At 37.1% G+C, this 27,415-nt stretch overlaps 1 protein-coding gene across 1 annotated transcript in view; it reads right to left on the bottom strand.

The window, feature by feature from the left end:
• Nucleotides 1-27,094, bottom strand: part of Kctd16 (potassium channel tetramerization domain containing 16) — a 250,335-nt gene extending 223,241 nt beyond the window's left edge. The window contains exon 1 of the mRNA XM_026384451.2: nucleotides 26,263-27,094. Coding sequence (XP_026240236.1) covers nucleotides 26,263-27,094 — 832 coding nt within the window. The remainder of the gene's footprint in view (nucleotides 1-26,262) is intronic.
• Between the last annotated feature and the right edge of the window lie 321 nt (nucleotides 27,095-27,415).

Here is a 27,415-nt window from a genome sequence, read left to right as displayed (position 1 = left end):
GATGAGTGTAAGTTTAAATCCTGGCACCATCTGTTCAAATGGAATTTAATACTCTATCAATATGCCAAATAACAATATGATAGCAAGGACAGTAGCTTCATGGCTCATGATCTAAACAGTGACCATTCTTCAATGGGATGAGAAACCAGAGTGGAGTCAACTTGTTCGGAAATTATTTTTGAGCTTGATATTCATCCTGTTAAGACCAAAGAGAGGCATGTTATTGACAAAGCCATAAGCAAAGAGACTTTCAGAACAGGGAAACCATTCTGGCTAGGGGAGCCCAGAATGCCCAAGAACCTAGGACCCAGAGAAGAATAATGAAGGAAATCAAGCAGAGGTTTCATATTTCTCTCCATCCTGGGATAATCACTGGTGTCTGACTACTGGCATGTATTAGTCAGAGGGTAATTTTCAGATAGGGAGAAGGCAAGCCATTAAAACATAGTCCACTGCTGACGTAGCCACTGTCAATATGATGAATACATAAATTTTGAGATTTTTCTCAAAATCACCTTACTGAGTACAAAAGATTGAGCAACTTCCCCAGGTCATCATCCAGTTGGTAGCAGAAAAAAAAATCTCCTTCTTTCCAGACCAATACATATCCCACCATGCCTCCCCAGAGTGCTAGTGCTAAATGCACTTGCAAAAATCTTCACCTCTTTGTGACACTAGGCCATGCATTCTTCAAGTCACTCACTCTAATGCCTTTTCTAAACAGCTTACTTTACTAACCTAAAAGCAAGTTTCTCTTAAGATGTCACTTTCATAGTCTTTAGCCAATGTCACAAAATAGAAGTTAGGTTTATTTTATATCTCTACATTACTATGAAAATCTACATCCATGATTTTTTAGGTAAGTGTAATTAATAACATCATCTTTTATTGTCATTTTTTTCTAGACATGCCAGATTACTCACCAATTCCACAAAACTCTAAGGAACCATCCTTTCAAGTTTCCCCATTCCACATCCCCACTTGCCAAATCAATAGCTATTCGTCTTCTCCAGAGCTTTTCCTGATGTTGCCCAATAGCCAGAATTGATTTTACCTTCTGCATTTTAATTGTGCTCTCAACTATAACTCTTACTAGTTATTTCATAATTATTTTTATATGGGACTTGTGTCTATGTGGGCAGTGACAGGGTTTCATGTATCCTCAGCATCTGATAGTACCTAGCACAGTACTACGTATTAGATCCTAAGAAGATCATGATAAGTGTTTTGCTGCTTAATAATGTCAATGCTTTAATAGAATCATTAGAATTTTTCTAATTCTAGACTCCAAATATTCACAATGACTCTTTAGTATAAAAATTATCATCGTAAGTATGGGACCAATACTGCTAAAACATGCAGTGTGAAGATATTTCATAGAACACAGTAGGAATGAAGACTTTCATGCTCTTAAGTTTTTTAAACTCCTATGGTAGACTTCATGCCCTTTAAAATAAGAGCTGGATATTAAAATTCTTTCATTGAGAATGTGGCTTATTCCCAGAGGCATGCATTTTCAATAGTGAATCTCAAAAGACATAACTAAAGTTTGATAGGGAATAGGTAACATTATAATTTTTAATCAAAAGACTTTTAAAACCTTTCATTTCCATAATAGCAATAATAATAATGAAAGCTAACATTTATTGAGGGCTTATCATAAGCAAGGATCATCACTAAACATTTCCTGATGATTCTTTCATTTAACCCTCTTAGCAACTACAAAAAGTAGGTATTGTCATCATTCTCACTTTATAAGTAAAAAAACAGTCATCAACAGTTTGGGTAATTTGTGTGCACAAGGACAAATAAGCAATATGTGGCAGAGTGAGGATCTGAACCCAGTCAAGCAGACTCCAGTCCCTGCTCCAGTTAAATTAAAACCATGGAGGCAAAGAGCTGAACAATTTCACTGAAGCTCTCTGGGTTCAGTAGGCTACAGAGTGCTTCAGCTTCAATTAGCTTATGGACCAGGCAGCCTCACCTTTGGGAGAGGCACATAGAACTTCCCAAGAGAAGGGAAGCCTGATACTTCATTGCAAATCAATCAGGAATAAAGGATTAAGAGGTTGAAATCACTGAATCAGACCATACTTTGTGCACAAAAACAAGATTATCACCCATGCAAAATGATTCTTCCCTAAAAGCATAAGCTGAGGACATTTTATTCCATCAACTGGGTGTGCTTATATATTTTCACGGGGTAGAAACTGAGCTCCACTTTAGTGAGCCTAGTGTGTACATTTCCTGGCAATCATTTATTTATTGCTGATCAGGAGGCTTTTAGCTTTCATTTGGAAGAGATAGAGTTAGAGATGTATTTCTGTTTTTATCAGGAAAGAGAGGAAAGGGCTGGGATCCCTCTAGAGAGACATTGGTTTCTGCATCATCTCAGCAACTTTTATCTGCAGGAAAGGGAGGGATTATGACATGAATGATGCACACAACTTCTTTGTACTGTGCTCTGTATTTTACTAGACATTTTGCTATAAACATCATCTTATTTAACACATTACAACAACATAGCAAGGTGAGTGGATTTGTTCCCACTTTTTGCAAGAAAACCCAATACTCATTCTAGTACCTTGTCCTCCTACCTGGTAAGTAGCATAACTAGGGGTGAATTCTAGCCTTCTGACTTCAAGTCCAGGACCTTCCACTAAACTTCTGTAGAGTTAGTTATCTCACTAATTCAATGCCTCTAATGGTACCTAAATAACTTGTTACCCAGGATAGGAAAGATATGGTTGGTAAACATAATGTGGTTTGAGCAAGCCTGGCTCACTTAAAGAGGTTTTTGCATATTACATTTCTCATAAGTCAGTTAACATCTAAACTTTACCCAATGGAATGACACTGGAGAGCACCCATTTTTGAGATAAAAGGCCTATGTCTCTTCCAGGTAGGGGGGTTTGAACAATTCATCTTGACTTTTGAATTTGGAAACTCCAAAGACAACATCAAAAGCAAAAAATAACTCATTTCCTCCCCATTGCTGGGACTTGGCTACTAATATAGCACCTGTTTGGCATCGGATGACTGGGAATGCAAATGCTTCTGTACAAAAGCACAATATAATAATTGAAGATTATATTCTTTTCAATGGATCATCTCTTCCTGCTGTTAATTTTTTTTCTTATGCAGAAAATATTACAATTGTGTTTTAATCCTGGGAGATTTTTGTCTAGTAAATAGTATGGTTTCCTAGGTGCAAAGTAGAATCTGCAGGAATTAAATGGTGAGTACTAATTAATAGGTTTTTTATTCCTCCCTCTTCTCCTCCCCTTCCCTAGGATCCACTGCCAGGGCAGGAACAGATTTATGGTAACCAGATAAAACTGGTCAGCATAATTCAAACACCTGGGCAATTTTGCCTTATCTTCCCAGGTAGGCTGCATTCTTTTGTATGCATTATCTGTCCTGTTTATGAAAGATCTAAAGGGTGCAAAACAAGAAAAACCCAACTGTAACAATGGATTCATTTAAAGTACAAATAATGAAATAGTACAGCTCTTTGGGTACCAGACTCTAACTGACAGAACCTGAGGCCATTATCACTAACTCTTTGTTTTTTACTATAGAATAAAATAAAGTGTGGGTGGAATAGAGGGAAAAAAAGAACTTTGAGGAAGCTAACATGCAAACCTCACACATTTCTTTCCTTTTATATTTTTTTTTTCCTTTTCACTGACTTAGGAAGATAGCTCTGTTAGGTAAGACTCCTTGCTGATTGTAAAACTCAGATGGAAATAAAGTTGACCTCCATGGTACCAAGCCCTCGAAGTGTACATTTCAACGTAATAAGGCAAACAATTAAAAATAATGGAATCAGAATTTCTCCTGAGATGAAAGAAAAATGACAAGGATCAAAATCTTCATCCTACCCTGTCCCTACAAGAACAGCAAAAAAAGTTGACTCACACTTGAGCTAGCTGTTTAATCAGGGGACATGGCTCCCTTTATGCATCTGAAGGCCCACTCAAGGTGGAAGTACACCTGCAAAACACTTAGAAAAGTCTAGAAGACATAGTTGCTCTGCTTAAAGCAAAAATTCTATGTTTAAATGCAATCTTGCATTTAGAAAGTAATCCTAACATCTCAGTTCTACTTAAAAATCTATAAGTGATTGTAATGAGGTACTTTAGAACAGGACCTGCTACAGTTGTACGTTCTAAAACAGTAGCCATTAGCTACATGTGGCCATTGAGCACTGAAAATATGAAGAGTGTGGCTAAAGAACTACATTTTAAATTCTATTTAGTTTTAATGACTTTATCATAAAATTTGAAGCAATAAAAATATTAAATATGTTAACAAGATAATATTTTGTATGTTGGATTAAAACATTTTATTCAAATTAATTTTAATGTTAGGCTCTACTTCTTTTTGTGGTTGCTATAAAATTTTGATTGGTATACATGGCTCCCCTTATTGAACAGTGCTACTCTAAAAATTGCAGCATCTAACTTGGGGAGAGAACTATCTGGGACTTCATCAAAAGGAATTTGTTGGCCAGAAATAAAAGGGCAGGTAGATTGGCCTTCTGGGAACATAGTCACATATCACAGATCACATATCCTCTGGGACCCTGTGGTCTAAATCCTAGCTCTGCCTGTCACTAGCTATGTGACCTTGAACAATTTGCTTAATCACTCTGAGCCCATTACTTTTCAGGTTCAGATAATGGTATCTCATATGCCAGGCAAGTAAGTACTCAAAAATATTAGTTATTACTATTGTTATTAAAATAAGCAGATTTGTTATTTGAACATTATTGACGCTATGGCTAAGAAATGAGGTGTTCCACAAAAGTTCATGTGTGTGATAACATAAGAAAGTTTAGAGGTGAAATGATTGGGCTATGAGAGCTTTAACCTACTGAGTACAATCCACTTGAATGGATTAAGTGGGGGCAACTGCAGACAGGTAGGGTGTGGTTGGAGGAGGTAGGTCACTAGGGGTACCTTTGGGAAATATATTTTATCCACAGTGAGCAGAGTTCTCTCTTTTATTCCTGATTGTCATGTCCTGAGCTATTTTACTCTGCCATAATGTTCCACCTCACCTTGAGCCCAAAGCAATGGTGTTGACCATTTATGGATTGAGACATTGGAAACCATGAGCCAAATAAACTATTCTCCTCTAATTGTTCTCGTCAGGCCTTTTGGTCACAATGATGAAAAAGCTGACCCACACAATTGGGGACATATATGAAATTCCAAAAACAAGTTTAAGAAAAATCATATGGATTATATATGTGAATTTACAAAGAAAGAGTAATTTGAATAATTTATCCTTTGACAAATTCTCAAGTAGCAAGAACGTGCAAGAGTTGAGAATAGTTCCATCTTTTTAATGAAGAGTTGGTGATACAATTGGGATGTTTCGTTTTGTTTTTCCTTTTTTGATGTTGTTGTTTTTTTTGTTTTTGTTTTTTTTTTATGTAGCACTTCCATTTCTGGAACACTCTTAGCTCCAGAAGGCATAGTAGAGAAGAGGGGATTTTATCAACTTCACAACTTTATTGAAGTAAACCTTAGAGGCAATGTTCATGGACAGTGATTTAAACTAATGCTGTCTTGGCTCATCTAACTTGGGTAGTAGGAATATACACCACAGAATATCACTAGGTTAATGCATAGTTGGAAAGATGAGCCACAAACTAGGAATGACAGTTTTACTATGAGAAATCAATATAAGAAAATGTAATATTTGCAATTTGCCTATCAATCTATCTCCCTCACTAGAATGTAAGTTTCATGACAGAAGTAGCCCTTCACCCCAACTCCCAGGTTCTGAGAGCACACCTGCTAAATAGTGGACAATTAATAAATATTTATCAAATAAATGAACAAAAATATTCAGGCATATCATTTACGAGGATGGCTGTAAAGAGTGTACCCTAAACTATACCATTAGATATTGCAATGTGTTAAATACTTATCAAACAGTGGTGCTGCAAACTTTTCTAGTACTAAATTAGCAATGAAGATGGCTTGGCACCTGCTCAATAGATGCCTGTCACACTGTTCCCTATACTCAGTGTTTGCCAAACTCCTTTCCCATGCTATATGGCTTTAAGACCTCAGGGAAGGTTCCCCTGATCATTCCACATAGAAGTAAGCACTTTTTCTTCTACTTTTTCCCAGAATCTATCACTGCTATATTATAAAAGTACTCTACATATTCATAAATAATAAATCCCTGAAGATATGTATAAAGGTCTAGCTGCATAAATCAAACTAGAGATATTACACCTTATATAATTGGCATTACCTAATAAGAAAAAAATTAATATCATGCTTAATTATATCTTCCTTTCTACATAGTCTCTTTGAAATATGGTTCCAACAATTTGTACATTTTTAACTATAATTTTTTTTCCTCCTAATTGAAAACTTATTCAACTGGCTTAAATCCAATGATATCCACTTAAGGCTAAGGATTTGCCTATTTCAGCATGCCTAAAGATTTCTATCTCTGTCTCAATTATATTAAGTTTATGAGATAGATGGTTCTTATCTCCAATATCAGAACTTTCATTTTCTATTCTTTACTCATTTTTTATAAGATAATAGGAACAAGATGCAATGAAATATTCAAATAACTATTCAAACACTTTCTTACTGGCAAAGATAATACAGCTGAAAATGAGTACTCAACTATAATTCTACATGATACATTTTATCCTTGCAACCCCGGAGCATGGAATGATGCAGTGCACTGCTCTTTAGTGGGTATTCCATAAATCCATTTTGGAGGTTGAGGTGTAACTCAATGGTAAGGCATGTGTTATCATAGAACAGGCCTATATTCAATCTCCAGTACCTAAATAAATAAGTAAATCTATGTTGGTGAATGATAAGAGTTGGTAGGCAAATGACACAACACATTTGAAAGTCTCCCAAGCTCTCTAAATTGGCCATGGCACAGAAGCAACAAAACATATCCTACAGAAGCCATTATGAGAGTGGTAAGACAGATGTATCTTACAGGCCTGATTCAAGTCCTAGTGCTACTATCCCTAGTTTGGGATCCTAGGAATTACTTAATCACTCTTAGCCTCAATTTTTCTCTCTAAAATCAGGATGACAGAGCCATGGTGAAGACAAAATAAGACTTGGTGCTTTCAGTACCTACATAGATACATACTTACTAACACCTGCAAATTCTTACTTCTTCTCTTTCAAAAGCATACCCGCCTCTTAGTCATCCTCTTTCATGGTCATACCCTGAACAACATCATTAGTAATTTCTTGATCCACCATAAGCTCAAGTCTAAACAGCTACCATCTCCTCTGAGGTCCTCCAGCACATTTCTTCCAGCACTATATTCCATGGAGATACTTGACGCCATAAGCATATGCGATCCATTGATCTTACACCTTTTCATTGTCCCTCATTTCCATGTCCTCACAGAAATTCTTAATGTATAAGCTCAATGGTCAATTATTTTAACAACTTTCACATATTTTTTCAATACTTCTACCTCTCCTTTGCAAAACTTCTTGCCCCCTGGTTAGTACCATATCTGAACCTACATCCCACCAGCACCCACACAGCTTGATAATGGTGGAGAAAAATGGCCAACCATGATGAATCATCTCACTTGAAATGGATGAGCACTTGTTTCAAGTGAGTCTTTAATGCTCTATTGGTCAGTAATACATTTCTGCAGTTCATTTACTTTCCCACATTACTGGATTAATATTTTATACTACTCTTTCTTTTCAAACCTCAAGTACTTCCTTCCCAAAATACTTGTGCATGTGTGTGTATATGTGTATGTACATACATACACATTTACATGTATATATGTATAGATAAGGTACATATGTATGGATATAGTACATATAATGACATACCTCTGCATATATGTCATTATATGTACTGTAACTACTACCTACCAATTCTACATCCCTATGTCCTATTCCTATGGATACAGTGGCAAGGCTCATATCTAAGAATAAACTCTGCATTTGATCTGATTCCCTCTTACTTATCCAAGGGTATCACTCTAGCTGCCTTTTCTCTCTTTCTTGTATTATTGATTTTTTTTCCTAACCACAGTACTTTCCTTTCATCAAACATGCAATTCATTCTTTTTTGTTTTAATCATGTTTCACTCTCACTTTCTCTTCTATCACCAAACTTCTCTATTTCACTGTATAGCAAAGCTTTTTGAAAGCAATCTCTACACGCACTTTATCAGTTCCTCTATTCCTGTTCTCTCCCAAATACATTGTAATGAGGCTTTTGTCCTCTGGTTCTCCAAAACTTCTGTTGCCAAATTTACCAATGACCTCCATATTGGCATATCCAGTGTGTATCACACCTCAAAGAATTTACTCTTTCATCAGTATGTGATTCACTAATCCCTCCAGAGTACTCAAAGCATCATGTTTTCATTTCACTTCCAGAACACCACACTTACCCAGCTCTCCCTGCATGTCCCTGGTCATTAATTTTGAGTCTCTTTTGCAGGTTCTTCCCAAGACCTAACACTTGAGAGTTCAAGCCTCAGGGCCATGACCCTACTCTCTGCTCCCCCTACGTATCTCCTTTGGTATTATACAGCCGCTTCTGTTTCAATGCTTTCTACCTGCTGCTGACGACTCCCAAATTTTATATCTAAAGCCTCATCCTTTACCTTTCTCAACCACAGACCCGTATCTCCCACTTCATACATCCCACTTCATACATCCACATAAATATCTAATGAGCATCTCTCACTTCACATGCCCAGAATTTGAGTTCCTTATTACCTCCAAAACCTGCTCTTTCCTTCGTCTTCCTTATCTGGGTTTGGAGTAATTCCATTCTTCCAAGTTGTTTAAGTTAGAAATTTTGGAACACAAACTTTCCTTGCCACACATCCAGAATCGGACCATTCTCACCCTCTCCACTCTTGACCTGGTCTGAGCCGGCACCGTCTCACAGCTAGATCATTCCGGTGGTCATCTATTTGACAGCCCTGCTTCTTCCCTTGATCCTATCAGTCTGTTCTCAAAACAGCAGCCAGAGTCAAATACGTCTAGCTTGTAAAAATATAGGTCAAATTTCTAATACCACACAGCAGGCAGCTTTTTAAAATAGGACAGATCATGTCACTTACCTGCTCAAAACCCAACAATGGCTGTCCACATCACCCAGAGCTGAAGCCAGAGTCCTTACACAGGTCTACAGGTCTCAACACAGTCTGGCTCCCTGGGACCTCTCTGGTCTCCTTTCATTCTAGCCTCTCTCTGCCTTACCTGCTCTAGCCAAAAGGGCCATTCTAAGCTATTTTTCCAAAAGTCCAGCACTTTCTTACCCCAGGGCCTTGGTACATGCTATTGCTTTTCCCTGTAAGATGCCCCATATTTCGCAACCTTATTTCCTACAAACCTTTATTTAAATATCACCATTGAAGACTTACCTGCTTTCTACCTGGAATTAGAGGACATATACTGCTAACACCACCCTGCCTCATTCTCATCTCTGTATTCATGTGGCATGATCGACCTTTACTTATGGTTTCTTGTCATGCATTCCCAGCACTCCCCTAACACACACATATATACACACATGCCCTAGAATAAAAGCTCCCTGAAGGTGGAAAATCATGTTTGTTTTATTCAGTGCTGAATTTATTCTCAGTGCCTAGAATACTGCTTGGCATGCAGTAGCTGTTTAATAAAAATTGCTGAATAAATGAATATTCCATGAAGCCCTTAGCACAAAGCCTGGCAAAAATAAACCAACCCCATAAATGTTAACTGTTATTATGTATTCATATACAGATTTTTCTCCTCAGAGTCAAACTCATAATCACTTGAGGCTCAGTCTCACAGTAGACAATAAAAGAAACAAGTCCCATTTTATTTAGTGAACTCACATTGCATTTACAATGCTCTAGTGATTATCCTGAATGCTTTAAGAATAATAACTCATGGACAAGAAAGATCTGCACTCTATGGACAATCCATTGTAACTGAAAGTTCTTAAAGTTTTATTTTATAGTCTTTAGAATCAGACAGATTTAACTGGAGTCTGAATCATGGGTTTTGAATTTATTAGCTGTGAACTTGAGTAAGGATTTTCCTTTAATTGTTCTAATGATTATCCTAGTGTTGTTAAAAGAGTACATTATAATATTATCAAAAGCACTTATGTGGCTTGCACTTATCCAGTGCCATCTCCAATTCATTTTAGACAAAAGTAACAAATGAGAGGAAAAAACTTAAGAAATGAAGAAAAACAAGAGTCTATACTCCCCCGTCTCTAGAGTTCTAGGATTTTCATCAGGATTCAGAAGGGAAAGAGGAAAAGAGAGTCAACTAGTTTTACATTTGAGAACCAACCTTTCTCGTCCATGTGTGGTTGCAGGCTTGCTACAGTAATAGGCTTCTAAAGTAATGGAAAGCTTCATTAACATAGAGTGCTCAGACCTAAATTACATTCCCAGATAACTCTCCCAAGTGCAAAACTGGAAACTGTACTGAAGAAGAGTTCATTTTCAGGATATTTTATGATTTAAACAGACTTTCAGGTCGCTCATAGGTTCATGCTTTAACATCTTTTCTCTGAGAAGCAAGAATGCCTGCCAAAGCACTTGGATTTCTATTGCTTAAGATACCTCACTTAAGATGCCTTGGTACTGATTCCAGAAATCTTTAATATGTGTGTGTGTGTGTGTGTGTGTGTGTTTTGTGTGTGTGTGTGTACATATATAAGAAGACATAATATATACTCATATATTTTATTTATTTTCTGCTTAGGTATTTGATGGGATAGAAAAAGACAAGGACAAATTCTTTTCCATTTCAAATGTTTTTGACATCTTTTTTTGTACAATGAAATCTTGTGCCTTTTCATATCCATGGTACCTAAGAAATCAAATTCTTAAAAATAATGCTGTGTAGGAGTCTCTAGGAGAAGAGATTGTATCCCAAAATTTCTGTGTGGGTAACTGAGGACAGATTTGCAGACTTCGGCCCAATCTGGTTTAATTTTTTTGAAGCTGTATCACTGGGAAATCGTGTTCATACAACTTGAAATTTGAAGAGGAAGAGAAAGGAAAATCAGCTGTTGAGCACCTTCTACCATCCACACATCCTGCTAGGGGCTTTATGTGGGCTTCTCATTTAATCTTGTGAGGTGGTTCCCTTGAATAGCTGCTTTGACAGCTCAAAAAAGACAGCACTGCCATCTGGTATTTCTGTGGTATGGCATGACAGTTAAGAATGCCAGAATTGGGGTCAGGACAATTGAGGTTTGAATTTTGCTTGTACTAATTATTAGATACCATGGCAGTGATGTGGTTCTGTGGTGTAGAGAGTTATTTTAAATTCAGCTTTATCACCAGGCTTGATCTCTCTCAGTCTACCCTCATCCTGTTGTTAATATGAACCAATGAACTTTTTTAAACTTGAAGCCACACAGACCCTACCAAATGCCCTCTACAAATAAACTCTGAGGCAGCCACTAACCATGTATTTGACTATGTCAAACCTCTCTGGGCCTGTTCTTCCTTGTACAGGTTTTGTGAGGATTAAATAAGAAACACTTTACATAATATATGTTACACTGTTGAGTAAAGGATACTTATGATTATGATTTACATCTCAGAATTTAAATATACACTATTGTCTACCTGTGTTTTTTTTTCTATCTGAAGTCAGGAGGACTTCTGTAGCAAGTGAAGAGACGAATTATTTGATTACACTGCATCTGATTGTTTTGAAGAAAACTTCTTCTCCCATAAAAGGAAGAAAATTACCAATGCAAATCAGAGACTATAAAAAATATAAAAATATAGCTATGATAAAAAGAAAGTACCCCTGCTGATTTTATGCAAAAGAATATGGCTGGTATGAGAGATTATTTTTGAATACCCTCAAAATAGACTTTTTTGGGGTGTACAATTAATTCTTCATGTCAAGCTAGAAAGCACCATTTTAACCAGAGGTTTTACCACAGTTCTTTAAGCTCTTTGAAAGATATATTTATTATATAAATGTAATAGAATAATATACCAAACTTAGCCTTTATTTACAATATGAAAACTATTTCCAACCAGTTGGCAGATAGCATATAAATTCAGTCTAGAAATTATTTTCCACATCCCCTTTTCAATAGAAACAATGCCCATTGCTTGTATTTACAAAAAATAGATAATTAAGATAACTTTCTTTGAAATATGCCAAAGATAGAAACAAAATTAACTTTGCTCTTTAATTTTTCTAATAATTGCCTTGATATAGACTTGTTCTAAGAATATAACACAAGTCTAATGAAAACAAAATGAGCAAAAATGAACATACAGCTAACAACTTAACCAAAAATGCAAAAGGCCAATTTCTCAAGAGGGCAGTTCATCATTTTAGAATATTCAGGTCAGGCTTTTTTCAACAACTACATCATGAGTGCTAGGTTTCTTAGAATTTCCCCAAGGGCCACCAGGAGGTAAACGGGGATGGGGGGGTAAATTATACATATACCCAATAACCACTCAATCAAAAAAGCAACACTTTAAAAGAATGTGTATGTCGGCTTCTACCCAGGATTTCATTTAAAGTTTGGTAACTCAGCAAGGATGATGTGTCATGAAATCAAAGTATTCCCTCCACCCCAACCAGGATGCTCTGATTTTATAAAAGTATCCAGCATTATAGTATATAGGGCTTAACTAAGTAACTTGTTTTTATCCATTTGGCCAGTATCTCACATGTATGAACATCGTACAATGGAGGAAACAAAATGTATCCTACATATTTTGATTGGATGTTGCCCAACCTTACACAATTATAGTGCTGGTGCTGCAGTCTTGTTCAATCTGCTTGCCTATTTTGACTACTAATGTCTAAATGCTTTAGCATCTTTCTAGAAGTGAAGATTAAATCTCCCCCCACCTTGGTTGCAGCTACCTGTCCTTAAGATGCTCTATAGATGTTCCATTGAGGTCTGATCAAGCAACATAATCACTTTACATATGCCCTCTTATTTGCTAAATATCCTATGAGACTCTTAAATAGATCCACTATCCCTGTCATACAATTAAGGTCTCTGAAGATTGGAGAGGTTAAGTGACTTTCCAAAGCAACTTTCCCCATGGTTGTCTACAACTCTTACACTCTCAAGATTTAAATTGCCTTTTGTCTTTTTTCTCTCATTTGTTTCCACTACACTAACAAGATCTCTATGTAGGGCCTGGGGTTGTTTCTCAGAGGTAGAGCACTTGCCTAGCATGTGTAAAGCTGGGTTGGATCCTCAGCATCACATAAAAATAGAAACACAAAATAAAGGCATTAGGTCCATCTACAGCGAAATAAAATAAGAATAAAAAAAACAAAAAGGTCTCTGTGATGCCTGACCATATATACATATATGTTATATTTTATACATATTATCATATATTACATATTATGTGCTGTAGATTATATATATAATGTTTTTATATATGCATATATGCATACTTGACTTCAACATGGAAGGGAATTTTATTATTATAATTTTACATGGTGGGACAGGCAAGATAGAAAAAAATCTAACTTACTGAGGGTCTCTTATATGCCAGGTATTGTGCTCAGTGCCAAGGATACAAAAGAAGAAGACAAATATAGCTCCTTCCTCCTTGAAGCTTCTATTTACAGAGAAAGGGGAACAATGAACAAGCAAATTGAACAAATACTTACAGATGTGAACAGTGTTGTATGGAAAAAAGCAAGGTGCTGTGTAGAGTGCAACTAAGACAACTCTGGCTACTTCTGCTGGGAAGGTGGCAGAAGGCTTTTTAAGGAAAAGGCATTAGGCCTGACCCTGAAGGATAAGTAGGACACAGAAAGGTCAGTGGCAGGAGGAAGAGTGTTTCGGCAGAGGACACACAAGTGTAGCATGTTAAGGTGCAGAAGAGGCCAGCCAGTTGTAATGACCAGTGCAGGGGACACTGCAGATAGACAAGTGCCTTCATAAAGGCAAGAGAGGTGAGCCAAGGGAGCCAGAGGAGCATGTGTTGCAGGATTAACTTTTCTTTCTTTGAGATCATGAAGTAATGGTCCAGAGCGATACTGGTAAGTACCACTCAGCTTCTGTTTTGAAGGTGGGCAAGGTCCACTCTAAAGGGTCCACATTCTCAGTTTCTCCTGGGTCCAAAAACACCTTTTTGTAAGATGAACTAAAAAGAATCTACCAATGAAATGCCTGGCTACTGATGTGAGCAAAGCTGGTAAAATTTCTCATGCTTGGCTTAGATCTCACAACACCACCTTGAGAGTAGCTTCCTCATCCTCCAGCTACAGATAAGCAATTTGAGGAGTACAGAAGTTAACAAATTTTCTCTGGTAGAAATGATGGAACCAAGACTTTTACCCAAACAGTTTGATATTGTTGGTACGTTCAACCATATTTTTATCGTTGCTCATAGGATACATTCATGATTAAAAGTAAATATCAAGTAAAACAGCAAATCTCATTCATTTTACATTTCACATTTTCTTTCTTTAAAATGTGATCATGAATTTATTCATTCATTTAACAAATATTTACTGAACACCTCCTATATGTTCCACACTGTGGTAGTCACTGGGAAAGATTTATGCATTAGACTGACAAAGTAAATCATTAATCCTTACAGTTAAAATAATAATAATGATGATAATGACACATACCATTTTAAGAGTCTTTATAAAAGGAACTACAGATATAATTATAAAGTACTTTTGACATCAATAACTAGCTGGGCATGTTTGTACATATCTGTAATACCAGTGGCTTGGGAAGCTAAAGCAGGAGGATCACAAGTCCAAGATCAGCCTCAGCAACTTAGCATGGCCTAAGCAACTTAGTGAGACCCTGAATCAAAATTAAAAAAAGAAAATACCCCTGAATTCAATCCCTGGTACCAATAAAATAAAATAAATCCAATGGCTAGTCATAGGCTATCATTTTGACTCTGACTTTGCACATACACTTTGATAAGGAAAAGTTTTAAACAGAAGAGAGAATTGAAGAGTTTTTTTCTTTAATTGTTTTTAGTTGTAGATGGACACAAAATACCTCCATTTTATGTATATTTTATGTGGTGCTGAGAATCAAACCCAGTGTTTCACAAGTGCTAGGTGAGCACTCTATTACTGAGCCCAAAACCCAGCCTAAGGATTGAAGAGGTTTTTTTGTTTGTTTTGTTTTGTTTTTAAAATTTTTTCACCATTGTAGATGCCTTTATTTTATTTAATTTTATGTTGTGCTAAGGATGGAACTCAGTGCCTCACATGTGCTAGGCAAGCACTCTGCTGCTGAGCTGTAGGCCCAGCCCCTGATTGAAGAGTTTTAAAGGACAATACTGGTTCCTGGCATAATTGAAATCGTTCGCTTAGGTATTGTTGGAAAAAATTCAACTAAATAAGAAATTACAAGATTGTTAATGATCTTAAAGTTTTCCAAAGCCATCTTAGTAGATAACTTTTATGACTTCCTCAATCAGTACGCATCTTAAAGTCAACAAATGCATTAAGGATTTCAGTATTTTGTCCTCTCTAAGCATTAATATTAAATCTACTTTAAGTTCCTGACACTCCCAAATTCAGATTATGAGCTCCCTCTCTATTCTCATATATTCATCTAGTATGTGGGAAAGAGAGCTCTCTCTTTGAAAGTTCCCATTTATTAATCTGACTGCTCCCCAGATCACATGCCCGGTGATATCACTGACCTTATATGAATATCCTCATGCAATTTTGAGTACAATAAATATTTCTAGAAATGCCTAAGCCTACCTATAAGATGTCTAGGATCTTAATATACATAAAAGCAAAGGGCAGAGTAAGGTCACAGTGCCTGGTCTTCACCATGTGGTCAGAAAGTGGTGAACAGAACTCTCAACAAATAACTAAGGCTAGACTTAAATCTGCCTATTGCAAATGGTCATTCTGATGAAAGGATGTCAAGATGTTTCAGAAAACAAAATTATACTTCACTGCATTTTTTTTAACATGTGAAGGGTACAGATGAAGGAAAGTTTGAAGTGCCTACAGTTTCCAATCAATGAAGTCTGGGCAGATTGTTAATCACTTCTCTGGCAGATTGTGAATAAATACTAGAAAATTATTAGCATGAAGAGTTTATGAATCAGAATCCTGATTCTTTGCATACAGATTTTACATCTTGTACCCATCTCAAGTGGACAGTCCTATAGAAAGGTACTTTATATAAGACAGATCCTCACTAAGTATGAATCAATATAGAATTTTCAAACAAATATAGTAAATATTTTATAATTTTGAGCATAAAAAGCAGGCCTAAAACTGTTGAAGGTACCATACATTTTACTATCAACCATTACCTCTTTGTGCCACAGGAATATCTATGCAGAAAAGCCAAGCAAAAAAATTGCTCAGTTTCTGAGGCATGCTTTTACTGGACAAATAGGAATTAATACCTTCCCTTTTTATTACTGCAGCTTGACAAAATTGAACCACACAGGTATCCCTCTGTTTAAGGGGGAAAAAACAGATATTTCACCTAATTGACTAGAAAGCAATTTCATAAACTGAATCCTATTTTCACTTGCATTACCGTGTAAATTTGCAGGCTCAGACTCCCAGGAAAATGTCTTCAACTGATGTAACCAAATGCTTAAGCTGTAAGAAAATCAGCAGTGATGCCTGACCAGGGCTCCATATGCTCTGCATTATAGGTCAGCTCTTCTGTGTGGGGTATTTTCAGAATGCTGCAACACTTCTCCAAGTCAAGAATATTCTCTTAGTTTTAATTCCACGCCTCTGCCACACTCTAACATCCATATGCCCCATTTCTATTGTCCTAATCACTAGAATTTCTCTGCACTTTCATGTCCCCATAAGAAAAAAAAAAAACTGTTTCAGTCAGCTTTCTGTGTCTGTGACCAAAAGACCCAACAAGAACAATTTTAGAGGAGGAAAAGTTTATGTGAGGCTCACAGTTTCAGAGTTCTCAGTCCATAGAGGGATGACTCCATTCCTCAGGGCTTCAGGTGAAGCAGAACATCACGGCAGAAGTATGTGGCAAAGAAAGCAAGTGAGAAGCAGAGAGAGAGCCTATTCCACTCACAGGGATAAAATATAAACCCCCAAATCATGTCCCAAACAACCCACATCCTCCAGCCACACCCTACCCTACCAGTTACCACCCAGTAAATCCCTATCAGTGAATTAATGCACTGATTAGGTTAAGGCTTCCATAACCCAATCATTTCACCTCTAAACTCTCTTACCTGTTCTCTTGGGGGGTACAGGTCATATTTAAATCATAACACTGTTACCAGAGTTCAGCTCTCCTTTTCTCTATTTACTTGCCTCATGGTGTTGATCTGGTCAGTTCACAGTGTTGTCTAAAACTCAGTATACAACAGCCTGAGAGCCTCTTCAGTTTGCCACCAAATTATATACAATGGGTTTCCTTCTAATTTTATCAATGTAACTAGTTCATAATCATATTATATCAGATTTACTTAGAATAAAAGGTTGCTATAAAGTGGACTGGAGAAATTACCCCAACTTTTTGCTTTGGAATGAGGCTGATGAATAAAAGTATGAATTTCTTCACATGGGGTAGCTTTTGAATGGGTCACATGATATTGCCTCCAATTAACAATCTAATTTCCTTTTAATGCCACAATGGACCGCCATGAGCAGTGCAGAGCAAAATGTCTTGTTTTCACTTCTGGAGCAATTTAAGTGGTCCTATTGTCAGTGGCAGACTCAATAAACCATTTTCTGTCACCATAAAAAATACCCTCTAGGCTGAGATTCATAAAAGGTGATTCTAGTTTGGCAGTGACTGAATATGTAATTTAAATTGCATTTTTAAATTTCAGTTCCACCATATCTTATTCTAGGTTCTGAAAAGTCACAGGTTGAAATCTAGTGGGGGAGAAGGCCATTGTTAATGAATTCCATTTTGGAATGGCTAAGAGCAAATACAGTTACTTGACTATAAAGCCTTTATTGTCCATTCACTTTTAATTACTAATATATATTTTTAAATTGACACAGTAATTTTATTAATTTATTGAGGTATGGTGTGACATTTAATTTGAAGCCTTTTACTTCAAATTGATGGGTTTACTTTTATGTTTATTCCTATACAATTAGAAATAAATAGCCATAACTGGGCATGGTAGTGAACTTCTGTAATACCAGCAACTTGGGAGGCTGAGGCAGAAGACTGCGAGTTTGAGACTAGCTCAGCAATTTTACAAAGCCCTAAGTAACTTAGCAAGACCCTGTCTCGAGATGAAAATAAAAAGGGCTGGGGATGTGGCTCAGTTGTAAAGCAGCAGTGGATTCAATCCTCAATACCAAAATAAACAAATAAGTAGCCAGAATTTCCTTTTATCAAATAAATCTTAAGTAATTTTTGTTTGTCTTAACATGCATAGATTAAAAGACTAGACAAAGTAGCCAAGAGGACTATCAGAAACAATCAGATAAGTTACTTCAAGGAAGTGCCTGAGACTGATCTATGCTGTTGTTCCAGGATGGGTGTACTTAATGACATTCCTGAAGCACTGGGTGCTAGGCACTATTTTAAGTACTTCCTATCTACTTATTGAATCTCACAATGTTATGGGTCAAGTACTTATTCTTATCTTCATTTTGCACGTAAAGAAAGAAGGGAATTTGCTAATGATCATCTAGCTAGTAGGCAAAGCAGGGAGTTGACCTCCGACATTCTTTTATTGGGGGCAAATAGCAAACTTTAATCTGGGCTCAGAAATCCAAGCTCTTAACTATCATATCATGCTACCTCTAAGTTTAAGAAATGGTCATTAACATTTATGGGAAGAGAAGAAGGGAGAAAATGGAACACTTCAGCAGCAAGAAAATTAAGAAGCAATTCTCACAGCACACTCTATATTATACTAGAATTCTTTTCCTTTGGGGGCTACTTTATCAATTTTGAAGTACTCTTCCAAATCCTCAGTCCCTCATGGGCTTTTCCTTAAACACTGGCCCCACCCAGTTCAATTTGATCCTGCTTGGATGAAGCATCTAAAAGGAGACCACAGGAGATTTTTGCTGCTGGCAAATATGTTTCTCAGTTCCCTAGAGCTGGAATCTTTGTACAGGTGCTGAGAGTGGAACACATGCAGTGAGAATTCCAGTTTGTTTGTAAAATGCTTAGCACTCAGAGAAACTTAGGAAATGTCATTATTGTTATTATTAAAGGCATACTACCATTGTTTTCTAGTTCTGTTGAGATTTTTATCTTGATACATTTGAGATAGTACCATTTATTATCATAACAGAATATTTCGGTAGGCCTTCTTCTTCTTTTTCTCCTTCTCCTTCTCCTTCTTCTTATTCAAGAAATATTTACAGAATATCTACATTTGCATTAGATAAGTACCAAGTACTATGATGACTTGATGGGCACAGTTTCTACCTTCACAGAGCTTACATTTGGAGAGACAGGTAAATAAGCATATCAATTATTATTTATACAATGGTGGAGGAAAGTAGGGACCTATGAGATAAAGAAAAAAGGTTCCCTACCCAGATATGGTAGGCTTAGAAGGCTTCTTAGAAAATGCTCTAATCAGGACCTTAAATATTTAGTTAAATCAAAGCAGAGGGAATACCATGTACAAAACTGAAGAAGCACATGTGTACCAGGAACTGAAAGAGATCTATTACAGCTGAGTTTAAAATGCAAGGGGCAGGATGGCAACAGTAGAGACAGGAGATGGAAGCAGAGGTCACCTTATAAAGGGCAGCGGTTCGTGTGAAGGAGCTTGTGTTTAGGTAGAAAAATAGTAGTTGTGAGGCAATGAAGAACTTTCAACCAAGGAGTGACAGGGTCAGACTCACAGTTGAGAAATCTTACCATGTTTGCAACAGGGAGAATAGATCCAAAGAAGACAACACTGGAAGGGGTGGAGAAGACAATTTAAGTTTCTTTGAAGTAGTCTAAAAAAGCACCATTGATGGCCTGGGCCAGAGCAGCAGCAGTAAGGTTAGAAAGAAGTGAATAAACCTAAGGAAATTGAAGGAGGAGAAACCAGGGGACTGGTCATAGATAAGAGAAAGTTACTGAGGAAAAGGGACATCATCTAGGTTTCATTCTTCCTTTGGCAGCTGGTGACTGATGATGCCATTTACTGAGATAAGAAACACAGAGAGAGAAGAGATTTGGGAAACACAGATGGTGAATTCATTGGAGCTTCAGCACAGTTGAAAGAATCCAAAGATACTCAAATGTAAAATTAGAATAGGCAGAAGGTGAACTTTCCCATCCAAAATGATTCCTGCTCACAGTCAACAGGACAGAGTACATATCTTGGCAAGCTCACTGTACCCCTAATGGCAGCCCAGTCCAAAGATGAGAACAACTATGGAATACTAGATTGTTCTTGAATGACTGGAAGGAAAAGTAGGGGCTTCTTGAATCACTTATTTTCTCCTAGGAATCAACTTGGACAATGGAGAGAAAAGACCCAATTGCTATTTATTCATCTAATGAATATGTGAAAGCTAACAATAAAAAAGTTGTTTTTACCTTGCCTCCATAACATATAGCATTTCAGTTCACCAACATAAATTAAAAATGCACTTGCCATCACTAATGAATATTTCTTGCCAGAAATACTGAAACCAAATCAGATCAAGCTTCTAGAATCTAGTCTAGATCTAAAAAGTTTATGGGGGAAAATAGTATCAGTGACATCACAGAGATTTCAGAAACAGATCAGTAAAACACAAAATGTAGGACAGTTGATATGGGAAAAAAAAACTGGATTCTTGGAACAAATAGATTGTCAAAAACAAAAACAAAAAACAGCATAGAAACAGAGGCAGAAAGGGATGTACGTATCTTGCCATTTTGTTGCATATAAGTTATGCATCTTTTTTTTAATTATGAAAGAGAATAAAGAAACCAAGTATAACTGATGGGCTTCACTTGGATCTTGATTGAAACAAACGAACTTTAAGAGACATCAGGAAACTTTGAACACTGACTAGATATCCGATGGTAGCTAAGAATTATTAATTTTATATGTAATAATGGTATTGTGTTGTTTTAAATTTGTTACATTTTAGAAATATGTACTTTAGTATTTGTGGATGAGTTCAATGATTGACATCTGGCATTTGCTTCAAAAATAATTCAGTGTATACTGGAGGGAAAGCATGTAGAAATATAGATGAAGCAAGATCATCCTATACTGATAATTGTGATTATGGAGATGGATATTAATTAATACATGGAAGTTCATTTTACTATTATCTCTACTTTATTTGCATTTAAAATTTTTATGTAATAAAAAAATCTAAACTGACTTCCTAAGAAATTCAGGACTTCAGGAAAGTCAGAGTAAAGACAGAAGAAGAAAAAGAGCAACAGTGAGTCATGATGCAAAAGCTGAGCATTGGTCTATCAATTTCAGCACAGCTTCTTCCTGAGAGTTGGCCTGGTTACTCTCATAAGCAGTCATTTCTCTCCATGTTCTGTTTGGAGGTGTTCGGAGGTGTTTTGTGTCTGGAGCTTTGTGGCAGTCTCAGCTGCTCCATTTCTGATTTCTTTGATAAGATCTAAACCTTATTAGACTGTCAGGAATATGCGGTCCTCTCTTTCCAATCATAAATGCTTTTTTTTTTTTTTTTTAACATATCAGGACACTCGACGGCAGACTCTGAGACCTTCTCCCTTTGCTGATTAGATACTGACAGTCTCTTGCTGCCAAATTCATTCAGTGATGCCACAGGCCCAGGAAGAAACTGTTTTAATCGCTTTGCACAAGGGATTGAGCTTGGGTAATGGATCTTATTTGGTGTGGAAGTGAAAACGGCATAATAAAATATTTTACTAACATGCTTTGTCACTATCATATTAAGATTCTCAGGTCAGGGCACAGCATCTTAAAGAAATAAGAAAAATTACAACATTACTCCTGCATGGTTACCATCCAATACCTGCCTGAGCAGCAGGTCTAGGCAGACTTCATGATGTAACTGTGTACTCAAATTGTGCGTTTTCTTAAATTATAAATTAAGAAGCCTCAATTCTTAAGAACACTTCTTTATAGCTAAAAGGCTGCCTGATACTCAACTATTAAAAGTGCTCTTAGGCACAAGTATCTCTAGGGAAAGTTACCCTGAGCCTTGAAAGCATTCTAAGTGTAATGACAGAGCAGAAGTCATCCTGACAAGTTGTGATTATAGCATGGGGAGAAAGAACTTGGTAGCAGGAGTGACTTGAGCAGGAGGTAAAAAGAGCACTTAAGTTGAGAGGACATAAAAAAGCTACAGAAAGCGGAGATGGAGATGGAGGTGTTGGTAGAGACCCAGGCTCACATTCCTCACAGTTCTGGCTACCTTCTCCCTGCTGTTCCATTTTGAATGTACCAACATTGTATCTCTATGACAATAACAATTGAAGACATCAGTATCTTTCAAGTAATCAGGAGAAAAAGAGGTAGAATCATTTCGAGATAGATGTACTCCCACCTGCTTTGCTGTGAAAGTATACCCTTTAATTGAAAGTTTTATGATCAATATCAAGTAAATTATTCACAGTGGACATAACCATATATTTTTCCCCAGTACAAAAACACAGCTGAATTCTAAGTGGGAAATAATTTCCTGATTTACTTTTTGCCAACACCCTATCTTAATCAACAGGCCTGAAGATATATACTGTGTATGTAATTTAGAGACTTTCGTGGAAACAACCCTTTAAATTTAAGGAAAAAAAAGTGAAGAAAGGTTAAAAGAAACCTACAAGCAGTCATTTGTGGAAAAGATAATAAATAGGGTTCTGTTTCTATAACTCAGAGAATTTAGAGTATGTATTTTTGTAGTAAAGTGTCCCATGAATTAAGTTCCTTACTTGTAGTCATGCTATCAAGGTTTTATTAGAGGCAAATGCCTTTGAATCAAAGTACTTTCAGGTATTCATCTGAAGTAGTTCACTCATGAGCAGGCTGAAAGAAATGTGCATCATTCTCTTGAACCGAGAACAATCTTTCTACTCCTTTAGGAATTGGAAGATGGCACTGGAAAGATGGGGTTCATTTGTTTCCATGCATCTGTGATTTTGTTCATAAGTGATGTGATGGTTTGGGGACATCTATCTCAAAATCAAGATTTCTCTTTCTAAATTACTTAACTCCCTTTTTATTTAGAGGTGAATCGAGAAGAATTGTCTAATGTTTATGATATCACCTTCTATGTAATATGTGAAGAAAAAGGAGATATTATTTAACCAATTGTGTGGAAAAGGATAAAAAGTGTCTTAGTATTATTAAAACATAATAAAATATAATATTATTAAAACATAATAAAAACAAAGGGCATATTTTGAAGCATTGCTAAGACAGGTGCTTGTCTATGTTCCTATAGCACTCAGGTACTCTTTTTGGTTGCAGAGAGGTGAATCACAGTCCATAGCATATCACATATCATATTTTGGTGTGTGAGTGATGTAAACAAACATACAAGTACCAGTTGTTTTTTTCATTGTTCTTAGGTCTACATTAACAAAATACTGAAATTTACCCAATGCTAACCACCAGTTCTAACTTCCTATGAAAATTTCAACGAGGTAAGACTCTAACCTCTTAATAACTGATAGGCAGATTTTTCTCTCCCAAATTCCTCATGGAAGATTTGGATGGAAAATAGGTAAATGGAGAAAGAAGAGGTCTTCCCCCATGGCTGTCAAACACTATATGCAAAGCACAAAGCTCTTGTTTCTTTCTTTTTCTTTTTTTTTAACTAAGATGTAGACCCAGGCAAAGTGATTTTGCATTATTACTGGGATATTGGAAGGGTCTGATTGCTTGGAATTAATTTTCTGGATCTAAGAAGTGTGTGTGTGTGTGTGTGTGTGTGTGTGTGTGTGTGTGTTCCTCCCCTTCACCATTCAACTCAAGAGGAAGTTGAGTTCCTCTGTGAAAAGGATCTGCATGCAGTCAACTCCCTGCTTTAGAGCACCTCCCATGGTTTCAGCCCATTAACCCGTATACAACAGCTTGATGAATTAATGCTTATATAGGCACAGTTGGCAGCCTCTAATTAAATAATTATGGCTAAGCAGCTGCACGGAAGCTGTTATGCACCCTAGAAAGCCAGCTGTCAGTTTATTGGTCCTAAGACAGAGGAAGAGTTAACATTTAACTCTCGGTGTTGGGTACAAAGGAGAAGTGTATGATTGGCAAGATGTATACTGTTGGTATGTGCATTTTTACTAGCCTATGCATGGAAAGATGAAAAGTAAACTATTACCTCCATAACCTCGAAGGAAGCAATTATATGATCAGGAGAACAGAGTGTTTCCAGAGCAATCTAAAGAGAACATAATGTTAAGCGGATGAGCTCTTGATGAACTCAGAAATGCCACTGAACTAATAGGCAAATACATTTATGATTGAGTGTCCCATTTATGTAGGCAAGTGATTAAAAAACTTACAATGTTCTTTTTGGAGGGTATGAGTGATATTTCATTTATTTGATAGAAGCTTCTTGAAAGAATAAGTTTTCATATATTAGAAATTGGAGAACATGGTGGGTATCACAAAGCTATTTGAACTCTCTAAGATGCATTTTCTCCAAAAGTTTGGAAAAGATATTTGTTCTACAGAATCACAGATAACGCCAGTTCCTTTACAGAAGGCTAAAAAGCCAGGGTCTTATCTCTATGCTAGTGGGAAATATGCCAGAAGGAAGAAAGCAGTATCTGGTAACTACACTCTGGCATACAGGAAGATATAGATTATAGATAAAGGCCATAGATAGGGTTATTGGACCAAATAATGTTTGTTATTACACATCAGTGTCTCCTGAACTGATTTAATTTTTCCACACAGGCTGTTTTGTCTATGCAATTCACATGTCTTCACTTCTAAAATAACCAAATGTGTGATAACCCTGTCATCTCTATCAGGATGGCCAATATGATCTCCAAATGAATAAAAACAACTGTAGGCAAAAACAGTTCAAGAAATTCAGTTTTTTGGGCTGGGGATGTGGCTCAAGCGGTAGCACGCTCGCCTGGCATGCATGCGGCCCGGGTTCGATCCTCAGCACCACATACCAACAAAGATGTTGTGTCCGCCGAGAACTAAAAAATAAATATTAAAATTCTCTCTCTCTCACTCTCTCTCTCCTCTCTCACTCTCTCTTTAAAAAAAAAAATTAAAAAAAAAATAAAAAAAAAAGAAATTCAGTTTCACTTTTATGTTCAAAGAAATTTAGACATTTGTTTTCAAATGATAATATAGACAATTAAATATTAACACTGGAAACATTCTTTGTGGAATTCACTTCAGCTAATTCCTAGGCTACTGAAAATCAGCAGTTAAACCAAGCAGAAAACAATATGGGCTGATTTACTATCCTTCCTATATAGATCAATGGCTTGCAGTTTATAGTTTTGAATAATGACATTTTAAAAAACACAAGGCAATCTGCACCATAAGTCTTCATTTAAGAAAAAAAAAAAAACGAACTCTAAGAATCCCTACTTAAAAGTCATCAGTATATCCATTTCCTTTTTTCCCCCACTCTGGTCTCTTTTTATGTCAGTAACTCTATCACCTCAGCTGTCTGAAGGTGTTTGCCTGTGATTGACAATTCTCAAGGATGTAGTTCCTTTCGGATGGATCTTAAATGAAGTTCAGCTTAATTAAGTCTGCAGTGCAACTCAAGTCTCAGTACAAAATGCGAACGAATCAAACAGCAGATTTGTAAAACCCATAAAAAGCCAATTTCAGACTTGGGGGGAGGAAGGGGGATTTTCAGCAGTCTGTACTGCCATCTAGCCAAGACCACATTACTCAGTGCAACATGCATTTGTGTTCTCAGAGTCCCTGATGAAAGAAAGTCTTTACCAATCGGCTTAATGGACCCCAAAGTTCAGCTCAAAGAGGAGACAGCAGTACTTTCTCCACCCTGACACTACCAAACCCCCGTGGACCAACAGCCAAGTTATAATCACCAATCTTACCTTCATAATTTGATATCTGGCAAAAAAGACAAAAATGCTTGTTTTCATCCACATATTACCTACACCAATATCTGTACCTTGTGATTTCTGAGGCCTTTGACTATTTTGTGAGCTTAGAAGTTGCTGTAAGTAAACCATGAGAGCTTAATTGTAATCTCTAGTACTCTAGCTATAGTTCAAGAGGTATAGCAATCCCAAATGGTAGTCCTTAGATACTGACAGAACATGTAGCCCAAATGTATCTATGAAGAGAATTGATATACACACAAAAAAATGAATAGAAGCCTTTGTACTTACGGTAGAAGACGTATTCAGTGTAGCTTGACCAGATCTTGTCATCTGTATATTGGTTGACGAAGGATGCTGTCACCGATGAGTTACAGGCCACCATGTGGAATCCACACTCTGACAACATATCAAAAGCCCTTTCCAGATGCTTGAATTTGAGATAAAATCTGGAGGTGTATCTTTCTGGGGCTCGGTCAGGGTCTCTGCTTTCATTCAAAGTTTCTCCAAAGACTTCCTTTGCCAAGGAAATCCTTCCACACACCAAAATCCGGGGAACTCTCCGAAACTTGGCATCTGCCTGCCCCTCTCTGCCCAAGGTGCAGGATCCCCTGTAACCCACAGTAATGAAGCCCCACTTGCGGTCAGCAGGGAGCATGGAGGAAGGGGGACAGATTCTTGTGTCACTTCCCTGGGAGGCATCTTCAAAGTCACTGTGGCAGAATTCATCCGGGCTTTGCTTGATTTCGTCTGGGGTCAGGAGTTTGACCAAGTCTGGAAGCTGGAAGTACTCAGCCTCCCTTTTCAGTCTTCCCCGTTCTGGAAAGTGATCAGGCAGGACCACCTGCCTGTCCCTGAGATAGTCCAGAATATAACGGAACAAGAATCCATCTCTGTCAATGAAAAACCTTCCCTTGGAGTCCTTGGCTAGATCGTTAGCTGTGTCTCTCTTTGGGGAAAACATTTTCCACAGGAGGGAATGAGGGATGCTTATTAATGTGGAATGGCGAGTGAAATAAACTTGACCCCCGACATTCAGCTCTATGACTTCAGGGAAGGAGTTGGGAACTGCAGCCCCTTGTTCTCGAGGATAATAACGACTACAGTTTCCACTCAGAGCCATTGTCCCTTTCTTCTTCTGCAATTTTAACTTAAAGGTGCAGTCCAATGGAGTCACAGTCTTATCCTTTGCATTCACTTATATGGAAGGGGAAAGGATGCTAATTTGTTAAAAATGATCTCCTCTTACCCCAGGTTTTTTTCCCCCCAGTAAAGCAAAATTTAGAAGAGTCCACAGGTGAAGTGATGCTGAAAAAGTACTTTGAACCCTGGCTGATGTTGAGCTATCACTTCATGGAATACAATCAACTCATCTACATCAGATCTTCCATCAAGCTTAGTAGCCAAGGCAGGCCAAGTTCCCAGGTACTCAGAGATCCAGGTA

Source organism: Urocitellus parryii, chromosome 1, assembly GCF_045843805.1.
Source record: "Urocitellus parryii isolate mUroPar1 chromosome 1, mUroPar1.hap1, whole genome shotgun sequence".
In the NCBI taxonomy this organism is placed as follows: Eukaryota; Metazoa; Chordata; class Mammalia; order Rodentia; family Sciuridae; genus Urocitellus; species Urocitellus parryii.
This window is presented reverse-complemented; position numbering and strand designations above follow the sequence as displayed.